This window comes from Macaca mulatta, chromosome 16 (genome assembly GCF_049350105.2).
Source record: "Macaca mulatta isolate MMU2019108-1 chromosome 16, T2T-MMU8v2.0, whole genome shotgun sequence".
Classification (NCBI taxonomy): Eukaryota; Metazoa; Chordata; class Mammalia; order Primates; family Cercopithecidae; genus Macaca; species Macaca mulatta.
Window position 1 is genome coordinate 48,729,285 of NC_133421.1, and position 23,199 is coordinate 48,752,483.

General features: G+C 35.5%; 1 protein-coding gene across 24 annotated transcripts in view; it reads left to right on the forward strand.

Annotated features, from left to right (window-relative positions):
• Positions 1–23,199, forward strand: part of BCAS3 (BCAS3 microtubule associated cell migration factor) — a 712,862-nt gene that overhangs the window by 308,294 nt on the left and 381,369 nt on the right. For all 24 annotated transcript variants that reach the window (XR_013406305.1, XR_013406308.1, XR_013406307.1 and 21 more), the window contains exon 16: positions 20,760–20,910. Coding sequence is in view for 19 of the 24 variants with exons in the window: in XM_077970813.1 (XP_077826939.1) it covers positions 20,760–20,910 (151 nt within the window). In the remaining 5 variants the exon portion in view is untranslated. The remainder of the gene's footprint in view (positions 1–20,759; positions 20,911–23,199) is intronic.

Genomic DNA, 23,199 nt, shown 5'->3' on the forward strand with positions numbered 1-23,199 from the left:
TCCTGACCTCAAGTGATCTGCCCACTTTGGCCTCCTGAAGTGCTGGGATGAGACATGAGCCACCACGCCCAGCCGAATTTTTGTATTTTTAGTAGAGACTGCGTTTTGCCACGTTGACTAGGCTAGTCTCAAACTCCTGACCTCAAGTGATCCACCTGCCTTGGCCTCCCAATGTGCTGGGATTACAAGCCTGAGCCACCACGCCTGACCAGATTCTAAGGCTTTAAACCAGAGTTTTAAAACATCTTTAGAAGTTGTTCTAAGAAGAACAATTTAGATTTAAATAATTACTTGCTAGAATGAAGAGCTTTTTTTTCATAGTAACAACTTAAAAAAATCAACATCTCTAAGATGTAGTCATTTCATCAACAGCATTAATTAGTGTTTATTGTGTCCAGGCACTGTTCTGAGTTACAGGAATTTAGCATTGAACAAGAGAGAAACATGTCCGTGTTCCCATGGAGCTACAGAGAAAAGTGAGGGAAGAAGAATAGGGAATGCCTAGGGAGGATTGCAATTTGAAATTAGTATGCTTCCCATAGGCCTTACTGAGATGATGACATCTGAGCAAAGATCTGATGGAAGTAAGAGAGAAATTCATGTAAAACAGCCTGTGTAAAATCCTGAGGTGGGAGTGTGCCTGGAATGTTCAAGGAATGATAAAGAGACCAGTGTGGCTGAAGCACATGGTGTAAGGTGTATAATAGGTGATGAGATTAGAGAGGTAACGAGGGCAGATCATTGTCAGCCTTTCACACAGCATGAGATGTGGGGCGGGGCGGAGGGGGGCTCTGGAGGGCATTGAGAATAAGAGTGACATGATAATACTGTGTTTTGGCAAGACTAGATTGGAGATCTGTGTTGAGAACACACAGTCTGTACGTGGACATGGGTGGACACTTAGTTGAGAGCAGTTAGGAGAGTATTGCAAAAATTCTGGCAAGAAAAGATGAGGTTTGGAGTAAGTTGTTTATAGTGAAGATTGTGAGAAGTCATTGGATTATTGATATATTTTTTATGGTATGGCCATCAGAATTTCTGGTACATTTTATGTCAAGTATGAAAGAAATGAGTCAAGATAACGAGTAAGACTTTTAACCTAAATGTCGAGAAGGATAGGGTTGGTGTCAGTTGAAATGGAGAATGCTGTGGATAAAGCAGGTTTTGGGATGGGGACAGGATCAGGAATTTTGGACATGTTAAGTTTAATATGATGTCTCTTTGACCTCCTACTGATGTTAAGTAAGTAGTTGGTTATATGAGTCTGGAGTTCAGTGGAAAGCAGTCATTTATATAGGGATAAATGTTTGCAACACATAGATGATAGCTGAAACAAAAATGAGATGAAATTACCTTGTAGGTAAGTGAGTATAAAAAAGAGATGTCCCAGGACTGAGCCCTGGGGCCCTCCGACATTAAGTAGCCAGTGACATACAAAGGAAAACTATATATGAGAAATCCTAGAGGCCAAGTGAATTAATTTTTTTAGAAAGAAGGAAATGATTAATGTGTTAAATTCTACTGATAGATCAATGAAGACAAGAACTGAGAAAAAGACAGAAGGCCATTAAAATTAGTAATGTAGAAGTGTGGCTCCCAACCTTTTTGGCACCAAGGAGTCGTTTCGTGGAAGACAGTTTTTCCCATGGGCCAGTGCAGGGAGGGGTGGGAGGTTTGGGGATGAAATGGTTGCATCTGAGATCAACAGGCATTAGTTAGATTCTCATAAGGAGTGTGCAACCTAGATCCTTGCATGTGCAGTTCACAATAGGGTTTGTGCTCCGATGAGAATCTAATGCTGCTGCTGATCTGATAGGAGGTGAGCTCAGGTGGTAATGCCCACTTGCTAGCCACTTACCTCCTGCTCTGCAGCCCGGTTCCTTACAGGCCACAGACCGGTACCAGTCCACCGCCTAGGAGTTGGGAACCCCTTGTGTAAAAGACATGTATCTTTGATAAGAACACTTTTGGTGGGATGGTAGGTGCCTGGTCCCAGTGGATTTTAGTAAGAATAGGAAAAGACAGTGTTGACAAGTGTTTCAGAGAGCATTGATGTAAAGGGAAGCAGGAAAATGAGGAAAATGTAGAGGGGACAGAGGATGTTGCTTCCTTTTTCATAGGGAAATGGAAGTGACTATTTCTTACCTTTGCCTTTCTCCTCAAAGCTCCGATACCTGCACCCATAGTGAGGATGGGTGCAGGTATCGGAGCTTTGAGGAGAAAGGCAAAGGTAAGAAATAGTCCTCTGGGAGAATAGGCATTCCTTTCACCTGTTAGTAAATTTTTTTTTGAATGAGTAAAGCATATCTTCCATCATTATTTGTGCCCTAAGTAAATTTAATTACATGTCTTTGCTTTCCAGCTTCAATACCGTGTTTCTACACCTGAATTACTTTCTCCCTACTTCTTCAGGTACACATTCAACCCCATCTTTCAAGGCCAGCTTGTGATGTACTTTCTCTCTCTAAAAGTAGTGTTGAATTTCATATATTTACTCCTTCTGTAAACCCTTTATCTGTACTGATTGTTTTCCACTTTCTACCTATTATTATTATTTTTAAATTTTTAGATTAAGGGTGTACATGTGCCGATTTGTTACATGGGTATATTGCTTGATGCTGAGGTTTGGACTTCTATTGATTCCATCACCCAAATAGTGAGCATAGTACCCAATAGGTAGTTTTTCAACCTCCCCACCCTTTTCCTCTCTGTTTTTGAATCCCTAGTGTCTATTGTTCCAATCTTTGTGTCTGTATGCACCCAATGTTTAGCTCTCCCTTATCAGTGAAAACATGACATATTTGGTTTTCTGTTTCTATGTTAATTCACTTAGGATAATGACCTCCAGCAGCACCTATGTTGCTGCAAAGGAGACGATTTTATTCTTTTTTTTTTTATGGCTGCATAGTATTCCGTGGTACATATGTAGCACATTTAAAAAATCTAATCCACCATTGATGGGCACTTTGGTTGATTGCATGTCTTTGCTATTGTGAATAGAACTGTGATGAACATATAAGTGCATTTTTTTTTTTTTAAAGAATGATTTATTTTCTTTTGGGTGTATACCCAGTAGTGGGATTTCTGGGTCAAATGGTAATTCTATTTTTAGTTCTTTGTGGAATCTCCAAATTGCTTTCCACAGGGACTGAACTAGTTTACATTCCCACCAACAGTGTGTAAGTGTTCTATTTTCTCTGCAGCCTCACCAACATCTGTTGTTTTGACTTTTTACTAATAGCCATTCTGACTGGTGTGAGATGGTACCTCATTGTGGCATCTCTCTGATGATTAATGATAAGCATTTTTATATGTTTCTTGGCCATTGTATGTCTTCTTTTGAGAAGTGTCTGTTCATGTCTAAATGCCCCTTTCAATGGGGTCATTTGTTTTTTGCTTGTTGATTTAAGTTTCTTATAGATTCTGGATATTAGTCCTTTGTTCACATACATAGTTTGTAGTATTTTTTCCCGTTCTGTAGGTTGTCTGTTTACTCTGTTGATAGTCAGAAGCTCTTTAGTTTAATTAGGTCCCAATTGTCAATTTTTTTGTTGCATTTGCTTTTGAGGGCTTAGTCATAAATTCTTTCCCCAAGCCAGTGTCCAGAAGAGTTTTTCCTGGGTTTTCTTCTAGAATTTTTATAGTTTCAGGTCTTACATTTAGGTCTCTAATCCATCTTGCATTAATTTTTGCATGTAGTGAGAGGTAGGAGCCCAGCTTAATTCTTCTGTATGTATGTAGTTAGCCGGTTTCTCCACATAATTTATTGAATAGTTATATCTTTTCCCCGTTGTTTATTTTTGTCAACTTTGTTGAAGATTATCAGGTGATTTTAGGAGTGCAGCTTTATTTCAGAGTTCTGTGTTCTTTTTCATTGGTCTATGTGTCTTATTTTTGCACCAGTACTGTCCTGTTTTCGTTACCATAGCCTTGTAGTACAGTTTGAAATGTGATGTCTCAGGTCAGGCGCAATGGCTCACACCTGTAATCCCAGCACTTTGGGAGGCCAAGACGGATGGATCATGAGGTCGGAAGTTTGAGACCATCCTGGCCAACATGGTGAAACCCCGTCTCTACTAAAGATACAAAAAAAATTAGCTGGGCATGGTGGCGTACACCTGTAATCTCAGCTACTTGGGAGGCTAAGGCAGGAGAATCACTTGAACCCAGAGCTGAAGGTTGCAGTGAGCCGAGATCACACCATTGTACTCCAGCCTGGGTGACAGGGCAAGACTCTGTCTCAGAAAAAAGAAAAAGAAAGAAATGCGATGTCTCAGGCTTTGTTCTTTTGGCTTAGGATTGCTTTGGCTATTTGGGCTCTTTTTTGGTTCCACATGAATTTTAGAATAGTTTTTTCTAATTCTGTGAAATTCTGTAATTTGATAGGAATAGTATTGAATATTTAGACTACTTTGGGTGATAATGAACATTTTAACACTATTGATTCTTCCAATCCATGGGCATGGAATACTTTTCCATTTGTTTGTGTCATGTGTGATTTCTTTCAGCAGTGTTTTGTAGTTGTCCTTGTAGAGGTCTTTCACCTTCTTGCTTAGATGTATTTCTAGGTATTTTATGGGATTTTTTCGTGGCCTTTCTTAAAGGGATTGCATTCTTTTTTTTTTTTTTTCTTTATTTGGTTTTCAGCTTGAATATTATTGTTGTATAGAAATGCTTCTGATTTTTGTATGCTGAAACTTTACTGAAGTAATTTATCAGGTTAAGGAGTCTTTGGCAGAATCTTTAGAGTTTTCTAGGTATAGAATCATATTGTTGGTGAAGAGAGATAATTTGATTTCCTCTTTTCCCATTTTGTTGCCTTCTGTTTCTTTCTCTTACCTAATCACTTTAGCTATGACTTCCAGTACTGTGTTGAATAGGAGTGGTGAGAGTAGACATCTTTGTCTTGTTCCAGTTCTTAAGGAGGAATACTTCCAGCTTCTGCCCATTCAGTATGATGTTGGCTATGGGTTTGTTATAGATGGCTCTTACTATTTTGAGTCTACTTTTATTTTTGATGCTGTTGATGACTAAGTTAAAACTTCCTTGGTCAGGAAATTAGAGGACCTGGAATCAGACTCCCTGGTGGTAGAATCTATGTTCCATGGTTTCCTAACTCTGTAACCATAGACAAATTATTGATTCTATCTGCACCTTACTTTTCTTTCTGTAAAATTGGAATAATAATATTACCAATCTTATAGAGTAACTATGAGAATCAGAGCCCTTTAAATAGTGTTTGGCACATATCAAATATTCAGTGGAGGATTACTGTAGTTGCTATCATTAGTATCATTATTGATACTGCTTTTAATGTGAGAGTCTATAGCACTGATTCATTTTTAATATTTTTGGTACAGTACCTGTTATCCAGAAAACAGAATAAATAAGTAATTCACTAAATAATGAGTAAATTAAATATAATAATTTTGGACTTATTCTTTAAAAGCTTTTAGAACAATATGGGGCTCAATATTGATAAGTTGAGTTGCTACATTGCTACACCAATATAAAACCAAAAGTGATGGCAGTATTATCATTTTAATTGGTTTTTGCTCATTTTAATTGTATACATCAGGAAATATGGTTTTATAAATTAATACACCTATTCTTGAGCCTTTGCCATTTCTTTATTTTGCAAATTAGTTTTCCATTTTAGGTTCAGAAATATAGAGCTCACTGTGTCATGGGACTTTTAAGGAATTTGTTTTCTTCCTGCAATTTCCATTGAGTTAACAAACAGATCTTGGATTCACTTCTGCAGTTCTCTAGAGTTCCTGGAAGTGTCTCCTTTCCTATTAACTTGTTCATCCTCAGAGGGGTAGTCATCTTTGAGTCATAGATTTTGGCATCTGAATTCTAGATTCTGCTTTTTCTAAATGGAAGTGGTTGATGAGACTCGGAGACCTTTGTACAAAGCCTCTCATTTCTTGGACTTGGAGCCTCCATATTTCAGTAAAGTGCTTTTACAAAACTGGAAGTATCACTTTTCTTTTTAGCATCTGTATGAGGCATTCCTTTTACCACTCAGAGACTCTGTTTATAGCTTTCATTTGATGGTTTATTGTAATTTTAACTTTTGTTGATCAGTAGTTTTCTTGATACAGACCACATCACAATTGTAAATACAAAGCAACCGCACATGTCAGCCTTATATAGTTTCACCTACTTAAGAGAATCAATGATAATGTGATGTTTCTTGACTTTTCTTTCCACATCACTGTTTACTTGTGGATTGAAGTTTCCATGTGCATGTTTTAATTTTTGCCAAGAAAAATCAATCAAGTGCACTGTAGCTCTGCTTTAAATTTTATGCCTCATATGACATAGAGTATATAAATAGTATAAACATGTTAAATGGAGAAAAATCTTGTGGGGGTATATCTTAGTTTAGTACCTGGGTTTTTACTGATTACGTGTACTTTATTGTTTTAACTCAAATGCAGTTTTGTTTTTCATTTGTTGTTTTCAAATTTAAAGTAATCCTGGTGAATTTGTTTTCTCAAGTTCTTTTATCATCTTTTTAAAAAAAATGTTGCCATAACGCTATGCTAGTTTTGACATTTACTATTTTCTCAAGACAGAGCAGATGAGTTTGTTAGGGAAAGTGGATAGAAAAGAGTGACCTCGTAATACCTTCCTGAAAACAAGATGCTTTCATTTCAGAATCATTAATGGGAGAAGCTATGAAATGAAGATTGTACAGTTGTTGTTTTTAAATAGGGTTTTAAAGAGAAGTTTTAGGTTCTCAGTAAAATTGAGAGAAAGGTATAGAAAGCTTAGTTTTTGAGGGAAATAAAATTGCCAGTGGGATATCTTTTAAAGGAAACCCGATATTATATTGCCTCTAAATTATACTTTAAAATTTAGTGCTATGAAAATTAATTTAAAAATAGTTTAAAACCAAATAAACTCTATTTATACATTTTATCTTTTTGTGTATTTCATTTTGGATATAACACATTTCTTTTCTCTGTAAGTTTGCCTTTAAATAAATGCCAGATAATGTCGTTATCCCTTGAAATTAATCCAGAATTTCTTCTTTGCTTTTTACTGCTTGTGGAAATATTTTTACTTTTCTATGTATTTTTTACACGGGCAAATCATAACTCCAGATTTCAAAATAGTTTTATTTTTAAATGGTTAATGAGACATGCCTCTAGAGGGCAATATTTTCTCAACTTTTCTAATTGTAATCAAGGCAACCCTGGCACGAACCCTAAGGTACTAGGGATGTTAATGTCTTATCAGATCTTAAATAGTCTCTCTTCCTTTTTATTATGTTTTCTGTGATTTATTCTTCAACGTCTTCTTAGCAAATTCGACTTTGGAAATATATTACTATCAATTAATGTCTTTTCTGAGTACTACATGTAGATACCCAGTTCCTCTAAGTGAATACCATTGATTGAATAGAGGCAAATTTTTTAGTTATATCATTTGAGTATGTGGGGTCATTATGCTAAATTTTTTAATTCTCTATGTGTTGCTATTCAGGGACTTGTTATCTGTATACTTTATAATATCAGAGTGATTAAACTTCATTTTTGAGGCATTGAGGCATTATAAGGCCTAATAGTTATCTACTCTTTTCTATTAACATTGATTGGACACTTACTGTTGTTGTTTACTCTTTAAATATAATTTTTATTTTTTATCAAAGAAATACATGCATTTATTATAAAAGTCAAAAATATAATTTTATAATGAAAGAAGGCACTTTTTGTCCTATCCTCCCCACTCTTGCGTGTCATTCCCCAGAGGCCTCTTCTTTCAACTCTTCAGTTTTTTTCTCAGTTGGTTTTTTTTGGCCCTTTCCTGGAAATCCTATTACTTGAATAATGTATCTCCTACATTGAGCCCCTAACTGTCTTGTCTATTTTCTATGTTTTTTTTTTAACTTTATGAGAATTTCCCCAACGTATCTTCCAGCTTCTTGTTGCGTTTTTATTTCTGCAATCTTTTTAATATGATTTTCTTTGAACATTTCTTTTATTATCATAGCCTTTTCTCATTTTAGATGTGTAATATTTTTACCTCTTTAAGAGATAGTTATAAATTTTGAAGCTTTTTTTGTGCTCCTTTTATTATCTCCATTTCCTCTGAGTTCCTTTTTCAATTTTTTTTGTTTTCTTTATCTTTAATGTCGAAGCAGTAATTTTCTTTCTTTTCCTACTTTCTTTTTTCCTTTCCTTTCCTTTCTTTTCCTTCCTTTTTCTTCTTTCCTTTCCTTTCCTTTCTTTTCTTTCCTTTTTCTTCTTTCCTTTCTTTTCTTTCTTGTCTTCTTTTCTGTCTGTTTTTAAATAGAGACAAGGTTTTGCCATTTTGCACAGTCTGGTCTTGATCTCCTGGGCTCAAGCAATCTGCCTGCCTCAGCCTCCCAAAGTGCTGGGCATTACAGGTGTGAGCCACCAAGCCCATCTGCAGTAGTGGTTTTCAACCCTTAACTGTCCATTATACTTCAGCTGGATAGATTTGAGAAATACTGAGGCCTAGACTCCATCAGACTGATTGAACCAAAACACTGACCTCAGTGATGGGGAATCCTTGATGGATCATTAACTGATTATTTTTATTTTTAAATTTTATTTTTTAATAATTCATTTTTAATTAATTATTTAATTTTTATTCAGCTAATCAACAAATCAATACAGGAACTGATTGGAAGCTTTTTGAATGTGGGAAGGGCATACCACCTTACAGGTATCAGTGGTCTATCAGATAGGAATGCCATTTTATTATCATACCTCAAATAGTCACTATCCATAGGTCTTTTCACGTACACTGGTCAGTTCTCCCACAGAGAAATTCTTCTATCCTCTGCTCAGGGTGGGGTTCGGGTAATGAAGAGTTTCTGGCAATAAACTTAGAAGTTAGCTTTCAAGGAGTTGAAGGAGTTAACATTATTTTTATCTAGTGATTAGAATAACAAAAAGAGGATTTGGAGAACCTGTTTGCATTTGATTATTGTCTTACTTCCCTAGTTAGGAGGACAGTTAAGTCAGAAATTCTGGTCTGTTTCCACAGAAATAAAAATATTTCTATGGAAATCTGGAGATGGAATTTTTAGTTGCTGAAGTGAATAAATGTAAAAACTACTTATTCAGATAAAGAAGTGCAAATGGGTAGAACAACAAATTTTGGGAAAGAAGTGAATGTTCATTTCCTTAGGTACTTATCAAAAGGAAGACCTGAAATGTGTGTGTGTGTGTGTGTGTGTGTGTGTGTGTGTGTGTGTTTTAATTTGGAGAAAAATTGGAGAGGGAGAAGAGAATGAGTAGGCTTCTTAGGATTTGTAATAGCCAGAGTTTGAATGATTGACCCATATGAACAGATTTAGAAATTATCAGACTTGAGAGTAACAGACATGAATAGTCCTGAGGTTGAAATCTGAGCAGGAACTAGAAATCTGCTAGTTGATAGTTGTAAACTACAAAAGGACAACAAGACTGGGATCAGGGCTATACCAGGATTATGCATAGAAATAGAAATTATGATGGTTCTTACCATGATAAGGTAAATGACATTTTGAATTTGGAGGAGGATGAGAAAAGGAAAAGGATTTAAGGTTCATTGAAAGAGTTATTAACATTGGATGATGTGTTTTTGCAGGTGAGAATATTGAAGCTAGAATGAGGCACAAGAGGGAAATTACTATTTCAGAATGGACCAAGGTGGAATTAACGTGGGCACTGTTATTGTTGGCTTCAGAAGAAATAGAGCGTTCCATTTTCTGTATTAAGAGCCATCTCTAGTAAAGAATGCTTAATTAATGTTCAATAGTGTTTCACTCTGGTCTAGTTTTGGAGCAGATTGAAATGTGTCTATATTTGATAAAACCATAGATGAGGGAAAAAATAGCATGACAGTACTGATAAATGAATATAGTTTTCCGGCAGTGCTCCAGCTGATTAAGAAAGTGTTTCGGCTTCACAGGGAATTACAGGGAAAGAAGAGTCATTATTTCTCAACTGAGGATCGTGGTGGTATCACTCCTCTTTGTTATTCTTACTGTCAAGGATCTTTTGTAAAAGTAGGTTTTATGTACATAGGTAAAGTCATAGGCATACTTTTGGAAAAGTAAATTTAGAAGAGTAGGGCTTGAACTAGTAGTATTCGTGTGGTGTGCTTAGTTTGATTTTTTTTCTTTCTTTTTCTTTTTTTTTGGTAAACTGTTCCACAAGTTGTTGATAATTTAGGCAGCTAAATGGAGTATTGGTTTCCTGTTTTCATCTTGAGTAAAATATGTAAGCATATTTTGTTAGATATTTAAATGTTTTAAAACTGGAAATAAAGTATATGTGAATAGAAAAGGTTTTATCTGCCCTGTTGTCAAAACTGCTGATTTGGCCCTTTCGTACTGTACTCCCATCTTTGTATGGTTGTTATAATCTGTTGCTCTTTCCCATCTGAAGGAAATGCATCTTTGACACTTCTCATGACCTGAGTCATGATGCTGAAATAGAGCCAGAAAATATCCTTAACAGTCATGGGTAAAAAGAAGGAAGGCGTCTGTATGATGGGGCGGGAGAATAGGGGACTGTGGAGAGAAGAGAGTCTTTGCTCTTTCAGTTTACATCATTTTAATTGTTAGGAAAGTTACTTACATTTTGTGGCTGTACTTTTTATTCAAGAGGAAATACTTTGATTTTATATTAAATTGTTCCTTAAGTGTACATTCTTTAATGTATAGGTATACAAAGTATATAAAGATAAGTTCTGCAAATGTAAAATTAGTTTTGAGTTCTCCAGATCTAAGAAAATACACTTTAAATCTTGCAACTAATTCTATATTTCATCTTATTACAAAGTGTTTATCTCAGAACCAACTTCTGATACTTCTACATCTTGTATGTTTAGCAGTTTAAGTAATAAAGTCACATTTGTTGAAACAAGAAGATAGGATTCCATATTTTTTCCATCTACAGTAAAGAATATCTATTTACTCTGTTGATACTGAAAATTCATTGTGAGATAAAGATGGGAGAGTTGAGTATAGAGTATTTTCAAGAAATAATTTAATGAGGTCTTATACTTTGGGGAGCACATTTCACCTCAGACTTGTTCTAAGGGATGTTAGATTATGGAGTTTTAATTCTGGGGATTTTTCATTAGGCTAAAACTCCTCACTTTTGAGAACTTAGTTTCAGTACTATATTCGAACTTGATTCAGAGGAGTGGGAAATTTTGAGGGTGCTTTAATATGATACATTTAGAAATAGGTTGAGGCCTAAGGTCAAAGATCTGTTTTTTTAAATTTTTATTTATACATATGAAGAATTTACTTTCCTCCCTCTCATGTTAAATATAGTCTTTTTACTGTTTTGTTTGATTTTTCATTGTTGAAAGAGTGTCAAATTACAATCCTAATACTTAAAATGAATTAAAAATTGCTAACCCTTCTTAAATATTAAGAGCACCAACTCTTAATAAATTTTCTTCATTCTAAAATCTTGGAGTGCTCTAAGAATAATAAGTAATGAACTTACCACTTTGAGGGAGGATATTTTGTTCATTTAACTTACAAGTTTGGGTTGACTCTGTGATTGAGACTTAATTGCATGAAACTTTTCAGACAGATTTTTTATATTTCAGTAGATTTCCTCACAGCTAGTTCTATTATTTTTCCTTCTGTGTTCTTGCATTTTATAAACATTGTTTCTAACTGTTGATTTCATTTCCTTTTCTAGGGTAATTTTTTGCCTCCTAAGTTTTCCATATTCCTTGTTCTAGGCCCACCTTGTTACCTTTTGGAGTAGTGTCGACTATACTTGCTCTACTTAGAATTTTAGCAACAGTAATTATTTCTTTATGACTTTTAATTTTTAGGCATCAAATTTCTAAATTTATTGGGTTTAGTTTAGCTTTAAGAGAAGAAAAATACTTAAATTTGTATGTTATAGTAACCAGCACATTCAGATAATAATTAACAGGTGATAATGGATTCACAATAGAAAAGGAAAACTACCTAGCAAATTATTTATTGGAGTATTCATACATAAATATATACAGTTTCAGTTCTCCTGAAAGTACACTTTTAATTCTAGTGACATTTAATAAGCCCTAGGCAAAGCTCCATGCAGGCTACTTTGTATGTAGTGGGGAGAAGTGATGACAATATCATTAATAATCTCAATCCCCATCCTGTTAAAAAATAAAAAAAGATTGGATTCTTATTTCCAAGTCCATTTTGTGGGAGATTTCTCTCATCTTCCTACCTTCCCACCCTTTCTCAAAGTACCTACAGTAATGTCTATGGTGACATGAACTTTTTACTCAAAGAAAGCAACAAGTGTTTTTGCTTGAAATGCATCAAAAATTGCAGTGTTTTTACTTCACCATCGATTGCCTCCAAAAAAAAAGTTATAGGCAAAATAAATCAGTGCCCAGACAGGATTGTCTTTCAGCATTTTCTGTCTTTAATTGTCACCTAAACTGTTGTGTTTATGTTCACACACACACACACACACACACAAAATTCATTTTCTTTTAGTTGTGCGTTCTACTCTCCTTGGCTCCTGTGAACAAGCATTGCTTCCGCCCAGTTTGGTATGTGGGTCAGAAGGCACTGTTTCTCACCAGGGTGCTGCTGTTTCCTTTTCCGACTTGAGTAGATTACAGATTATACTGGAACATGCCTGAGAAAAGGTCATAAAGGAGGGTGAAAGTCCTGGAACTGCAGCTGGGAAGCTTGACATTCTCATCTAGGAGAGGAGAGAAGAGAGAGATGGAGAGAGAGACACACACACTCCCATCCCAACCAAAATTAACCTACCTGCAGGAAATTTTCGTTTACACAGGGTATTTTTTTATTAAATAATTGAGAGTTTAGTTGAAAAAGCTTTAATGTTAGATTGGATGGCAAGCAAGAACTAAGCAGTGTTTTTAACTTTTCAGAGCCCAGATTTCCAGTGACTATTTCAAAACAAGCTACCATTGTATTCTTTGACAGAGTCAAGAAGTCAGAGCTTTTCAACTACAGAATTAACTTAGTTAAACTCCTTGGTATATTTTAGATTTTTATCCCTGTCAATTCCACAGCAGGATATTAAAAACAGACCAAAAGCTTTGCTCTTCTGTAGAAGACAAAAGTTTACCCAAAAAAAAAAAAAAATGCCCAGTAGAACTCATCTTCTAGTTTTTATTTTTGAAACATATGATATAGGGAATAGAACATCTACATGATGTCTTAGAATAGGTAAAGTGTTGCAAAGAGGGCAAAAATAAAGGAGATATTTGGGACTAGGGTTGTTTCGTAGAATTGTCTTCTGAGGAGTGCCAGAGAGTCACATTGACCTTGGCCTTCAGTGTGGCTCAGTAATCTGATTTCAAAATGCGAGAGTTCAAAATAGGAGACCAAAGACACTAGGTGAGGAGCTTATATCCTAGAACCATAGTGGGTCTTGTAGATAAGTGTATGGAAAGGTGATGAGAACAGAATTTAATATAGTCGTAGGAGTCTAGAGTACTGAGTTGTAGGAAGATGTCTATTGTAAACCTTCAGAAAAGTGGAGTGCCTAAAGTGAATAAGGTCTGTGTCTGTGATAAGAATAAGTGAAATGATATGTGGATCTCCTAATAACACTGCTCTTTCATAGGGCACCATTGCTTAGTGTCCTTTAGCTCTTTTTGCAAATGAAGTTTTGCCATTTCTATACTTGTTTACCTCATATCTCTAATGACAACAAAAGCACAGTGCTCTTTTTATCCTCCAAATGTTTCACTTGACCCACTTTATTCCATTGTAGGTCTTAGTTTCTCGTACCTTCTATTCCTGAAGAATCTTTCTTTGTCCTCCATTAACAATAACTTTTAGAAACCTGTAACAAAAATTTCTCTATCTCCCTGGCATGACACTCCTTTAAGGTACTTTCTGATCTACAACTATTATCATTTGATTCCTTAATGATTTTTTAACCGATTTTATGTCCTTTTGTTCACAGTATGGTAAGATATGGAAATTTTTTAAAGGTAGAAGGGATGCATATACATTCATTCTTTATTTCCCCTCTTCTTGTTTGCATTTCAGAAGAAAGACAACTATACATATGTACGCACAGATACACTGATAGTAACTTTAATATTTAACATAATCTGAAATGTTCAACAGTTTCAGTTTTGCTAGCTTTAGAGAGTTCTTGGAGTTGGCAGTTTGCCACATTCACATGTTCTCACATCACTGCATTCAGAAGCTAAGAATACCAAGCTGGCAGCTTCTGCACAGAGGGTAAAGATAAAACAGAAAGGAGTCTAACTTTGCAGCTACATTACCTGGGAGTTGCTGCTGATGTCTTTTCCACAAATGTCCAAGTTTGTCAAAGCCCAGTAAATCTTAGAAAGTTTATTTTCCTTGTAGCATCTGTGTTTTATAATGGGTCTTTTAATTTGTTTTTACTTTGTCTGCAGGGATTTCTTTTGTCCGGAGTTTTCAGACTCTGTCTTTTTTTTTTTTTTTTTCCTGTGGAAGTGAGTCTGTTAATGATGACTGGTTTGGGAATATGGCTCTCTGCAAAGCTGACCTGACAAGCTGTTCCTCCAGCGTGGCAACAAAGCCCATTGTTATTTTCTCTGTTCACTTTTATCCTCAACTTAATCCAGTTTTCCTCTGTGTTTTTATAGTGTAAAATGTCTGGGAAAACATAATATAGGACAAAGCATGAGTAAGGTGGCATTTTGAAGTTAGCAAAACTTTTAGTAAACAGATCACACCACGTCATTCTCATATATGCAGACAGTGGAACTATGTGTTAGTATGGAGATGGAGAGTTTGTGTTCCCCAAAGTACAACGTGCCTATAGATATCCTTTATCCAAAAGATAACAGAAAAAAAAAGAGCACAAGAAGTTGTTTTCATAATTCCTTTTTTTTTTTAAATTGCAAACTTTTAGAAGATAAACACAGAAAGTCAGTGGTTGAATCCCAAAGTGAATGGTTCTGGTTTAATGGCTTTGTATTATAACATTAAAAACAATAATAGCAGTAAACAAAAAACTGAAAACAGAACAAAACAAGACATCATAGCTTTAAACATCAAGGGATGTTTTAAAAATTCTGATTTTTAAATAATTTTATGTCCCCAAATAGAATTTCTGCTTTAACTTATTGAGAAACCATTTTATTGGAACTTGGAATTTCTTCCCCCCAAGAGAACTCTATCTATCATGGGGACTGGTAAACCTCTAAAGGATCAAAGCTCTAGTGGATTTGGATAAAGACCCAAAAGCCTGAGGCTTATGCAAGTTTATCTATATAGAGTAAGCCCAAAAAACTGGGATGAGAGTCTTAGATGAGCTTATTTTCTCATGAGATTTTTGGGACTTCCTCTGTCTGCTTGTGCCAGAAATACTGTGAGAATATTCATTCTCATGGCATTTGTCACTTACAGGTCTCCTCTTAGCTGGAATTTGAAAGTATAATGGTGTGTGAAATATTTTATGTATCTCAAGACTTCATGCAGTCCACTACCAAAACTGCACTTAAATAACCTCTGTTCTTTTTCATTGTACTCATGCAATAAATGAAAAAATAGAAGAGTATAGTAAAGAAGGGTTAGTGAAGGTGATACCTTGTAACTCTCTTCATAGATCTCAGAAATATTATTTGTATCTTATGTATTTCTGAGAGGTGGAGCAAAGAAAAAGAATAGCGATAGACTTCATCCAGGTCCAAGGCCGACACTGCAGGGTTCTTCCTGCTGAACTTCTTCATACTAAGAGGCTTGAGATTTAATGAAGAATTCTGGCTTGAAAATTTAGGCTTGATATAACCACATGGAAATGTCTAAAGATCTATTTTTAAAGTTATCAAGTCTAACCTCCTAGTCCAGTGAACATGAGACTGAGCAGAATAGTGAAAGCTGCAGACTCCAGTCATCTGGCAACCTTCTGAAGTACTGAGTCCCCTCCAGAATTATTTTTCCTATAGATCATAGGGCCATATTTTTCTCTATGTCCTGGATATGGAAATAAATACATTTCCTTCATTCGGCAAACATTTATTGAGCTATTTGCTATTGATAACTTGTAAGACACTATCCTCAGGAGTCCAGGCATCTTGGTGGAGTCTTCAGTATTGTGAAGGATAAATCTGGAGGTTTGTTAGATTCTAGCTGCATTTTCAAAGAAAATCCAAGACAGAATAAATAGTGTAAAATCATTTATAACCAAAGATTTTAACAATAGGTCCTGGAATAAAGGATTGTTAGGCTGTTTTGTGTAGTTATTTCATTTGTTTCTTTAATGTGTATTATTTATATGTCTGTGTCAGCTATTGAGATTTCTTGTCTAAGCTAGCTCTTTGATTTTACTAACTTCTGATGTTATTTATACATCTCTCCTCCCTTATTTTCTACTAGAAAAGCAAAATAAGAAGATATTCTCTCCTTTATGCTCAAAATTTGTATACCTTTTCTCCCTTTTTAAGTTGTCCTTTAAAACAGTAATAAAAGTGACTCCTTCCTTTTTGTTCCTGAGTCATTTTTCAGATGTATTTATTAGCATGGTTTTCTCCCATTTTTCATTTTTTGTTAATATGTCTTTCTGTACCATTATATTATGAACTCTTTGAAAGTCCCTTGGACTTACTTCTTCAGAATCTAGAACAGGGCCTGATACCAATAAGCCTCCAAAAGTGTGAAGTGACAGAGCGAAGGTTGAATGAAACTTTTGCTTGGCACAGTATGTCATCTTTGTTAATGTCTTCTTTTCATTGTCAGTCTTTAAATCTTTGTTTTCTGTCTGTTACCTTGATTTTTATCCTATCAGCAGTCCCTTTGCTTATTCCTTAAACTCTTGACTTTTCCACCTCACTACTGAAGCTACGCTATTGAAGACTATTAGAGTTAGTAGCTTTTTCTCTGAGTTTTGTCTTCTTAGATCTTGGCCTTACTGACCATTTTATTAATATACCCATTGTTTCATTAAAGCTGTGTTTATAAGTTGCTAGCCATATCCATTAATATGTAAGACAGACACCACCCCTGTGAACATGAACATGAATGTAAAACCTATACAACTTATTTTACCCTCTCAGATGTGCTGGTTTCAAATGGACTCTGCAGCATAAACACAGGTTGAGAAGGATAGATCTGAAGTTCTTTGTTTGCTATCCTGAGGTTGTCCTTTATCCTGGTGAGAGAGTGAAACATTTTAAGTCGTGCCTAGCTAAACCACAGATTTGGAACTTCTTAATGAATCACTTCATTTTCCTAGACCACTCCTTTTATCTGTCAAATTCAATGACTTCAACATCTATACTGTTCCCTTTCTGAAGAACTTAACCTAAGTTCCTACTCCTCTGGCTCAGTTGAGAGGTCCTCCTAAAACTGAAGTATTTTATCTGCGATCGTTAGAGATTCCTCACTACTCCTCCCATAATGGCATCCCTTTAGACCACGCTTCCCTCATACTATCCTTGATGCCCAGAATATTCCTTCTCTCCTACCCTTATCTATATTTTGTCCGATTTTCAAAGTCTAGATCATATCCCATTTGCCCTTTTCCTTTAGCCCTTTTCCAAATAAAGGTGTTCGCACGTCTCCTTATCTTTAGTTCTAGGCAATTAGCACTTAATGATTCCTGTTGGTGCCTGTTAGACTGTAAGCTTCACGGTAACAAGGAAAACAGTCCCTTACAGTGTTATCTTAGGCTAAGGCACTCAACAAATATTTGTTTACTAGTTGTGAAATATATATGATATACCTTAATTTTCACCAGCTTGTGACATAAAGTTGCAGTCTGATTTCAAATTCAAATTAATATTAGCATAGTTGTCTAATAGCAATTTTATAATTATCTACATCAATTTTGGCCTCGAGAGTGTGATAATAAATTACTTTGAATGGCTTGACTATAAAGCAGTTATTCTCATATTCTTCCACAAATATGGTATTTTAATGTGATTTCCCTCTTCATATTTTCTACAAGATTCTATGTTGTAGCCTAAATCATCTTGTATGTATTGTGAATTCTGTCTTTTGTTATTCCTGCAACAGGTATAGATGGCTTCTGTTAACTTTAATGTGTATTCTGAATTGGAAATTGAGGAGATAGAGAACGATTTATTTTATTTGCATGAATTTCTTATCTTTCCCTGTGTTTTACAAAAGAGACATTTATCAGAGTTTAACTTGATAATTCTATAGAGTAATATAAAAAGATAGATTTGTGTCCAAGGAAGAAGTAACATTTGGTTAAACCATTATCCTAATTCTGAAGCCACCATCATCTTGTTATGATTTTTTAGAAAGGCACTTTTGACTTTTTACTACCTCTCAGGCTACCATTAGCTTCTGTGTGGTAGTTCTCCCTCTATCCTGAATCCATGCTATTTTTAAAGCAGATGTCTTTTAGGATGTGTTTCAGAAATAAGATATTAATTAGGGCTTTTGGGGGGGATTCTTTTGTTGTGTGCATAAATTTATCAACTTAATTCGAATTAATAAAAACAATTATATGTGTATTTACTGTGGTTATCATTTTTTAAATGCCTTATCTATTGCTAACCACATAAATGGAGTTGATAATTTTTATCAACAGTCAAGAACAGTGATATAAAATGAACATTAGATCAATAAGAAGTTTTTTGCATGAAAGAGTTGTTGGTTTACAGGCACTGGCTTACTCCGTAACACAGAAAATGAGGTAATTTTTATACTTTCTCTATAAACCCATCAATTAATAAGACTCACTAGAAAACTACAGTAATTGAGAAAATGTGGTATTACTGAAAGGCTACATAGATCAATGGAACACATAGATCAATCCAGAAATAGACCCACACGTATATGGTCAGTTGGTTTTTGACAAACATGGAAAGGCAATTAAAGGAAAAAGGATAATCTTTTTAGCAAATGGTGATGGAACAATTACACATCTATGTTTTAAAAAAAAGAACACAATGAACCTCAACTCTCACTACATACACAAAAATGAGCGAAAAATAAATCAAACTTTGCTTTTCCCCTGTCAAATCAACATTGCACTGAAAGTTCTAGGTAGGTCAGTGAGGCAAAAAAAAAAAAAAAAAAAAAGTCATCTAGACTGGAAAGGAAGAAGTAAAACTATCTCTTTTTTGAGGATGACGTAATTATGTGTGTAGAAAATCCTCAGGAATCCAGAAGAAATTACTAGAACTAAGAAATGAGTTCAGCAAAGTTGTAGGATGCAAGATCAGTGTACAAAAGTTACCTATATTTCTATACATTAGCAATGAATAATCTGAAACATGAAATTAAGAAAACAATTCCATTTTCAAATTGCATGAAAAAGAATGAAATAATTAGTAGTAAGTTAACCAAAGAAGTATAAAACTTGTACCCTGGCCGGGCGCGGTGGCTCAAGCCTGTAATCCCAGCACTTTGGGAGGCCGAGACGGGTGGATCACGAGGTCAGGAGATCGAGACCATCCTGGCTAACACAGTGAAACCCTGTCTCTACTAAAAAATACAAAAAACTAGCCGGGCGATGTGGCGGACGCCTGTAGTCCCAGCTACTTGGGAGGCTGAGGCAGGAGAATGGCGTGAACCCGGGAGGCGGAGCTTGCAGTGAGCTGAGATCCAGCCACTGCACTCCAGCCTGGGCAACAGAGTGAGACTCCGTCTCAAAAAAAATAAATAAATAAAATTAAAAAAAACAAAACAAAACAAAACAAAAAACTTGTACCCTGAAAACTACAGAGCAACATTGAAAGAAATTTGAGAATACCTAGGTAAATGGAAAGGCATCCTAAGTTATTGGATTAAAAGACATATTATTGTTAAAATGGCAGTATTCCCCAAATTATCTCCAGATTAAATGTAATCCCTATGAAAAGCCCAGCTGGCTTTTGTTTAGAAATTGACAAGGTATGGGGGAACTAGCAGATTGTGTTGGATGTGAGGACCTAAGCAGGGCAACAAACCACCTGAACTGTCTTTAGAAAGATAAGGAATTCAGCCCTAATTCCCAAAGACTGAAATATGTTAATAATTAAGTCACACTTGGTATTACCAGAATACTTCTTTTTTGTTTGTTTGTTTAGAGACAGGGTCTCTGTATGCCACCCGGGCTTGGAGCGCAGGGGTACTGTCATATTTCACTGTAACCTTGAATTTCTGGACTCAAGTAATCCTCTTGCCTCAGTCTTGAGCAGCTAGGATGACAGGCGTGTACTACAATACTCAGCTAATTTTTGATATTTTTTGTAGAGATGGGGTCTCACTATGTTGCCCAGGCTGGCCTCAAACTCGTGGCCTTCTGCCTTGGCCTCCCAAAGTGCTGGGATTGCAGGCATGAGCCATCCAGCTCTCCAAGAATAGTTTAGTTTCTTCTCATCCACATAATTGTAATTCTCTTGGCATCAATTCTACCTTTGATGCCTTTTTTTTTTTTTTTTCTTTTGAGACGGAGTCTCGCTGTGTCGACCAGGCTGGAGTACAGTGGCGCGATCTTCACTCACTGCAAGCTCCGCCTCCCGGGTTCACACCATTCTCCTGCCTCAGCCTCCCGAGTAGCTGGGACTACAGGCGCCCGCCACCGTGCCTGGCTAAGTTTTGTATTTTTAGTAGAGACGGGGTTTCACCATGTTAACCAGGATGGTCTTGATCTCCTGACCTCGTGATCTGCCTGTCTCGGCCTCCCAAAGTGCTGGGATTACAGACGTGAGCCACTGCACGCGGCCCCTTTGATGCCTTTCTTAAATGATTACTGGAGTCAGTGAAAACCCTATCAGAGATAGGAAACTTCCCTCAGTGATGCTTTTCTTTATTTTTCTCTTTGTAGGAAAACTGAACAGCCAAGACTCCTATAACAATTTTACCAACAACAACCCTGGCAACCCTCGACTCTCTCCTCTCCCCAGCTTGATGGTAGTGATGCCTCTTGCACAAATCAAGCAGCCAATGACATTGGGGACCATCACCAAACGAACAGGGTAAGGCTTCAGGCTTGGTGCTTTCTTAACAGCTGTTTTATAGGGTTGAATGAATAAAAATAAAACATACTTTTTCTTTGTGTGGTTTTTGTTATGTTCTTCATTTCCAGCTCAAATGAGACTTAATGGCATCAGATTAAGTACAAAGCATAAAACTTGCACAAACATACTTGCACACAACCATGTATACACACATCCATCGAGAAAACAAAGCAGTGACAAGCTGTGAAAACTAGTATTGGCTAATCAAAAACAGATCCATCTACTTCGTCTTACCCTTACTGCCTTGTGGCTTTGCCTGCAAGTACAGTTTCATTTTCCTGGCTCTTTCGGGATTTGAAATGACTCCCAAATTTTGACAGATACAAATACGGAGAGAACCTTAGATGACAACCGTCTTTTTAATACTTTGAAAAAAATCATCTCTATTGAGATATAATTTACATATAATAATCTGTCGTTAGTGTTAGGACAATGTGATGTTATTGGTAGTTTTCAAAGCCAGTGCACTAAGATTTTGGCTTTATTAAGATTGGTCATTAACTTCCTTAAAGACTTTCGATGACTCACTTGATTTATTTTTGCTTATTTTAGCAATTTGCTACCCCTTAGGAATATAAGATTATCACTTCATTAGGTTCCTGAAAATAAACTGCTAGGTCTAAGATATTATTAGATATTCAATTGTATGTTAACACTGGAAATCCATTTTATATCAGAAAATGTGTATGTTTATAGGCAAATTACTTGTTTTCCATAGTGAGCAATGCTGAAGTTTAACCTAATTTGAAATGGAACAATGTTTTTACATTTCTGTATTAAAGTAGTCAGGCAAAAACCCTGTCTGGCCTCAAACAGTCCTCAAGTTCTTTCCAATGAAAGGAATATATTAAATTATTTGGCTGCTATGTCAATATATCTTAATTTTGTTGTGTTCAGTATTAATGTGTTTACAGAGGTCACTTTTGTGAGAAGAAATACTCAGTAGTCTCAGGGATAAGGCCTTTGACCTCCAGGTATCACCATAACATAGAAACTGACCTTGTAGCTAGGTGGAGTGGTGTTTGTATATAGGGAGATCCTGTTGCTGCATGCAGACATAAAATTGAGTCTGTGGCATTTGCTGTATTTTTTAGCAAAACTTCATCCCAAATCAGACATGTTAAGGCACCAATAATTTGGCCTGTATATCTTTTTAATTTTTTTCAACTTTTTAACTCCTTGGGTCCAGCAAAAGTATAATCTTAAGTTGGGTTTCAACTTTCTCTTCCTCTGTTAGTTTATTTTAAAATAAGTTAAGAATAATAGCTGTGAATAGTAAAGAGGTTATGTCCTTTATATTGACAATTAGGTTATTTTTTCATTGTATATTGCATTCCTGTGATGTAGAATAAAAAATGGGACTAAATCTGGAATCATAACTTTAAAGTTTCTTTTTTACTTACTGAAGTTAGTCAGTACATAACTGTATCATCTTGATTCACTCCAGCATTGTACAGTTCTCCAAAGTACTTACAGATTTTAGCCTGTCTTTCCTGAATCTAAGTGAAACCATCCTCAAAATTGTTTCTCTGTATTTTAATTTTATATTCAGAGTGAGGGAAATTTAAGAAGGTTCAAAAGGCTCCTGGAGTCATAAAAGCATATTCTAGTGCTTTGTTTCTGGTGTGTGTTTATTTAATTTTAACATAAGAGCTGTCCTGTTTTATAATGCAAAGAATTAGCTCTCTTTTTCTAATGAGCTTCTCCAAATATATCTCTGAAATAGTAACTGAAGTTTAGTGCATAAAATGATATGATGTTAGAATTTAATTCATAATATTTATGGAGAGGGATAGGAAGTGAGTCTACTTTTTTATGTAGTATTTGAAATTTTCCATAAGGAGATAAAATCTCCTGCTCTCTTTCTCTCTGTCTCCCTCTTACTACTGCATTTCTCTCTACACTAAGATGAATAGAAACTGTTAGTCATTTGGTGTCCTCCTGTGTTACCACACATTATGAATTTAGATAAAATTCTTATGTTTCCTTTTCTTATAAAAATTTGCTCTCTGTTCTCAGATTTTTGGAGCATTCTGTTGTATTATGAACAATTTAATTATTAATAAGGGAAGTGTTATCAATTTGAGTTATTTTATATGCTTTGAAACAAATGTTAGTTAAGATACTTGTATCATATTATTTACTAGGCTTTGTATCTCAATTCATACCATTCCATTTCTGCCATGGTTTCAAATTCTTTGTAGCATGCCTTGTATTGAAGTGTTCAGAGAGAATAATTGATACTTG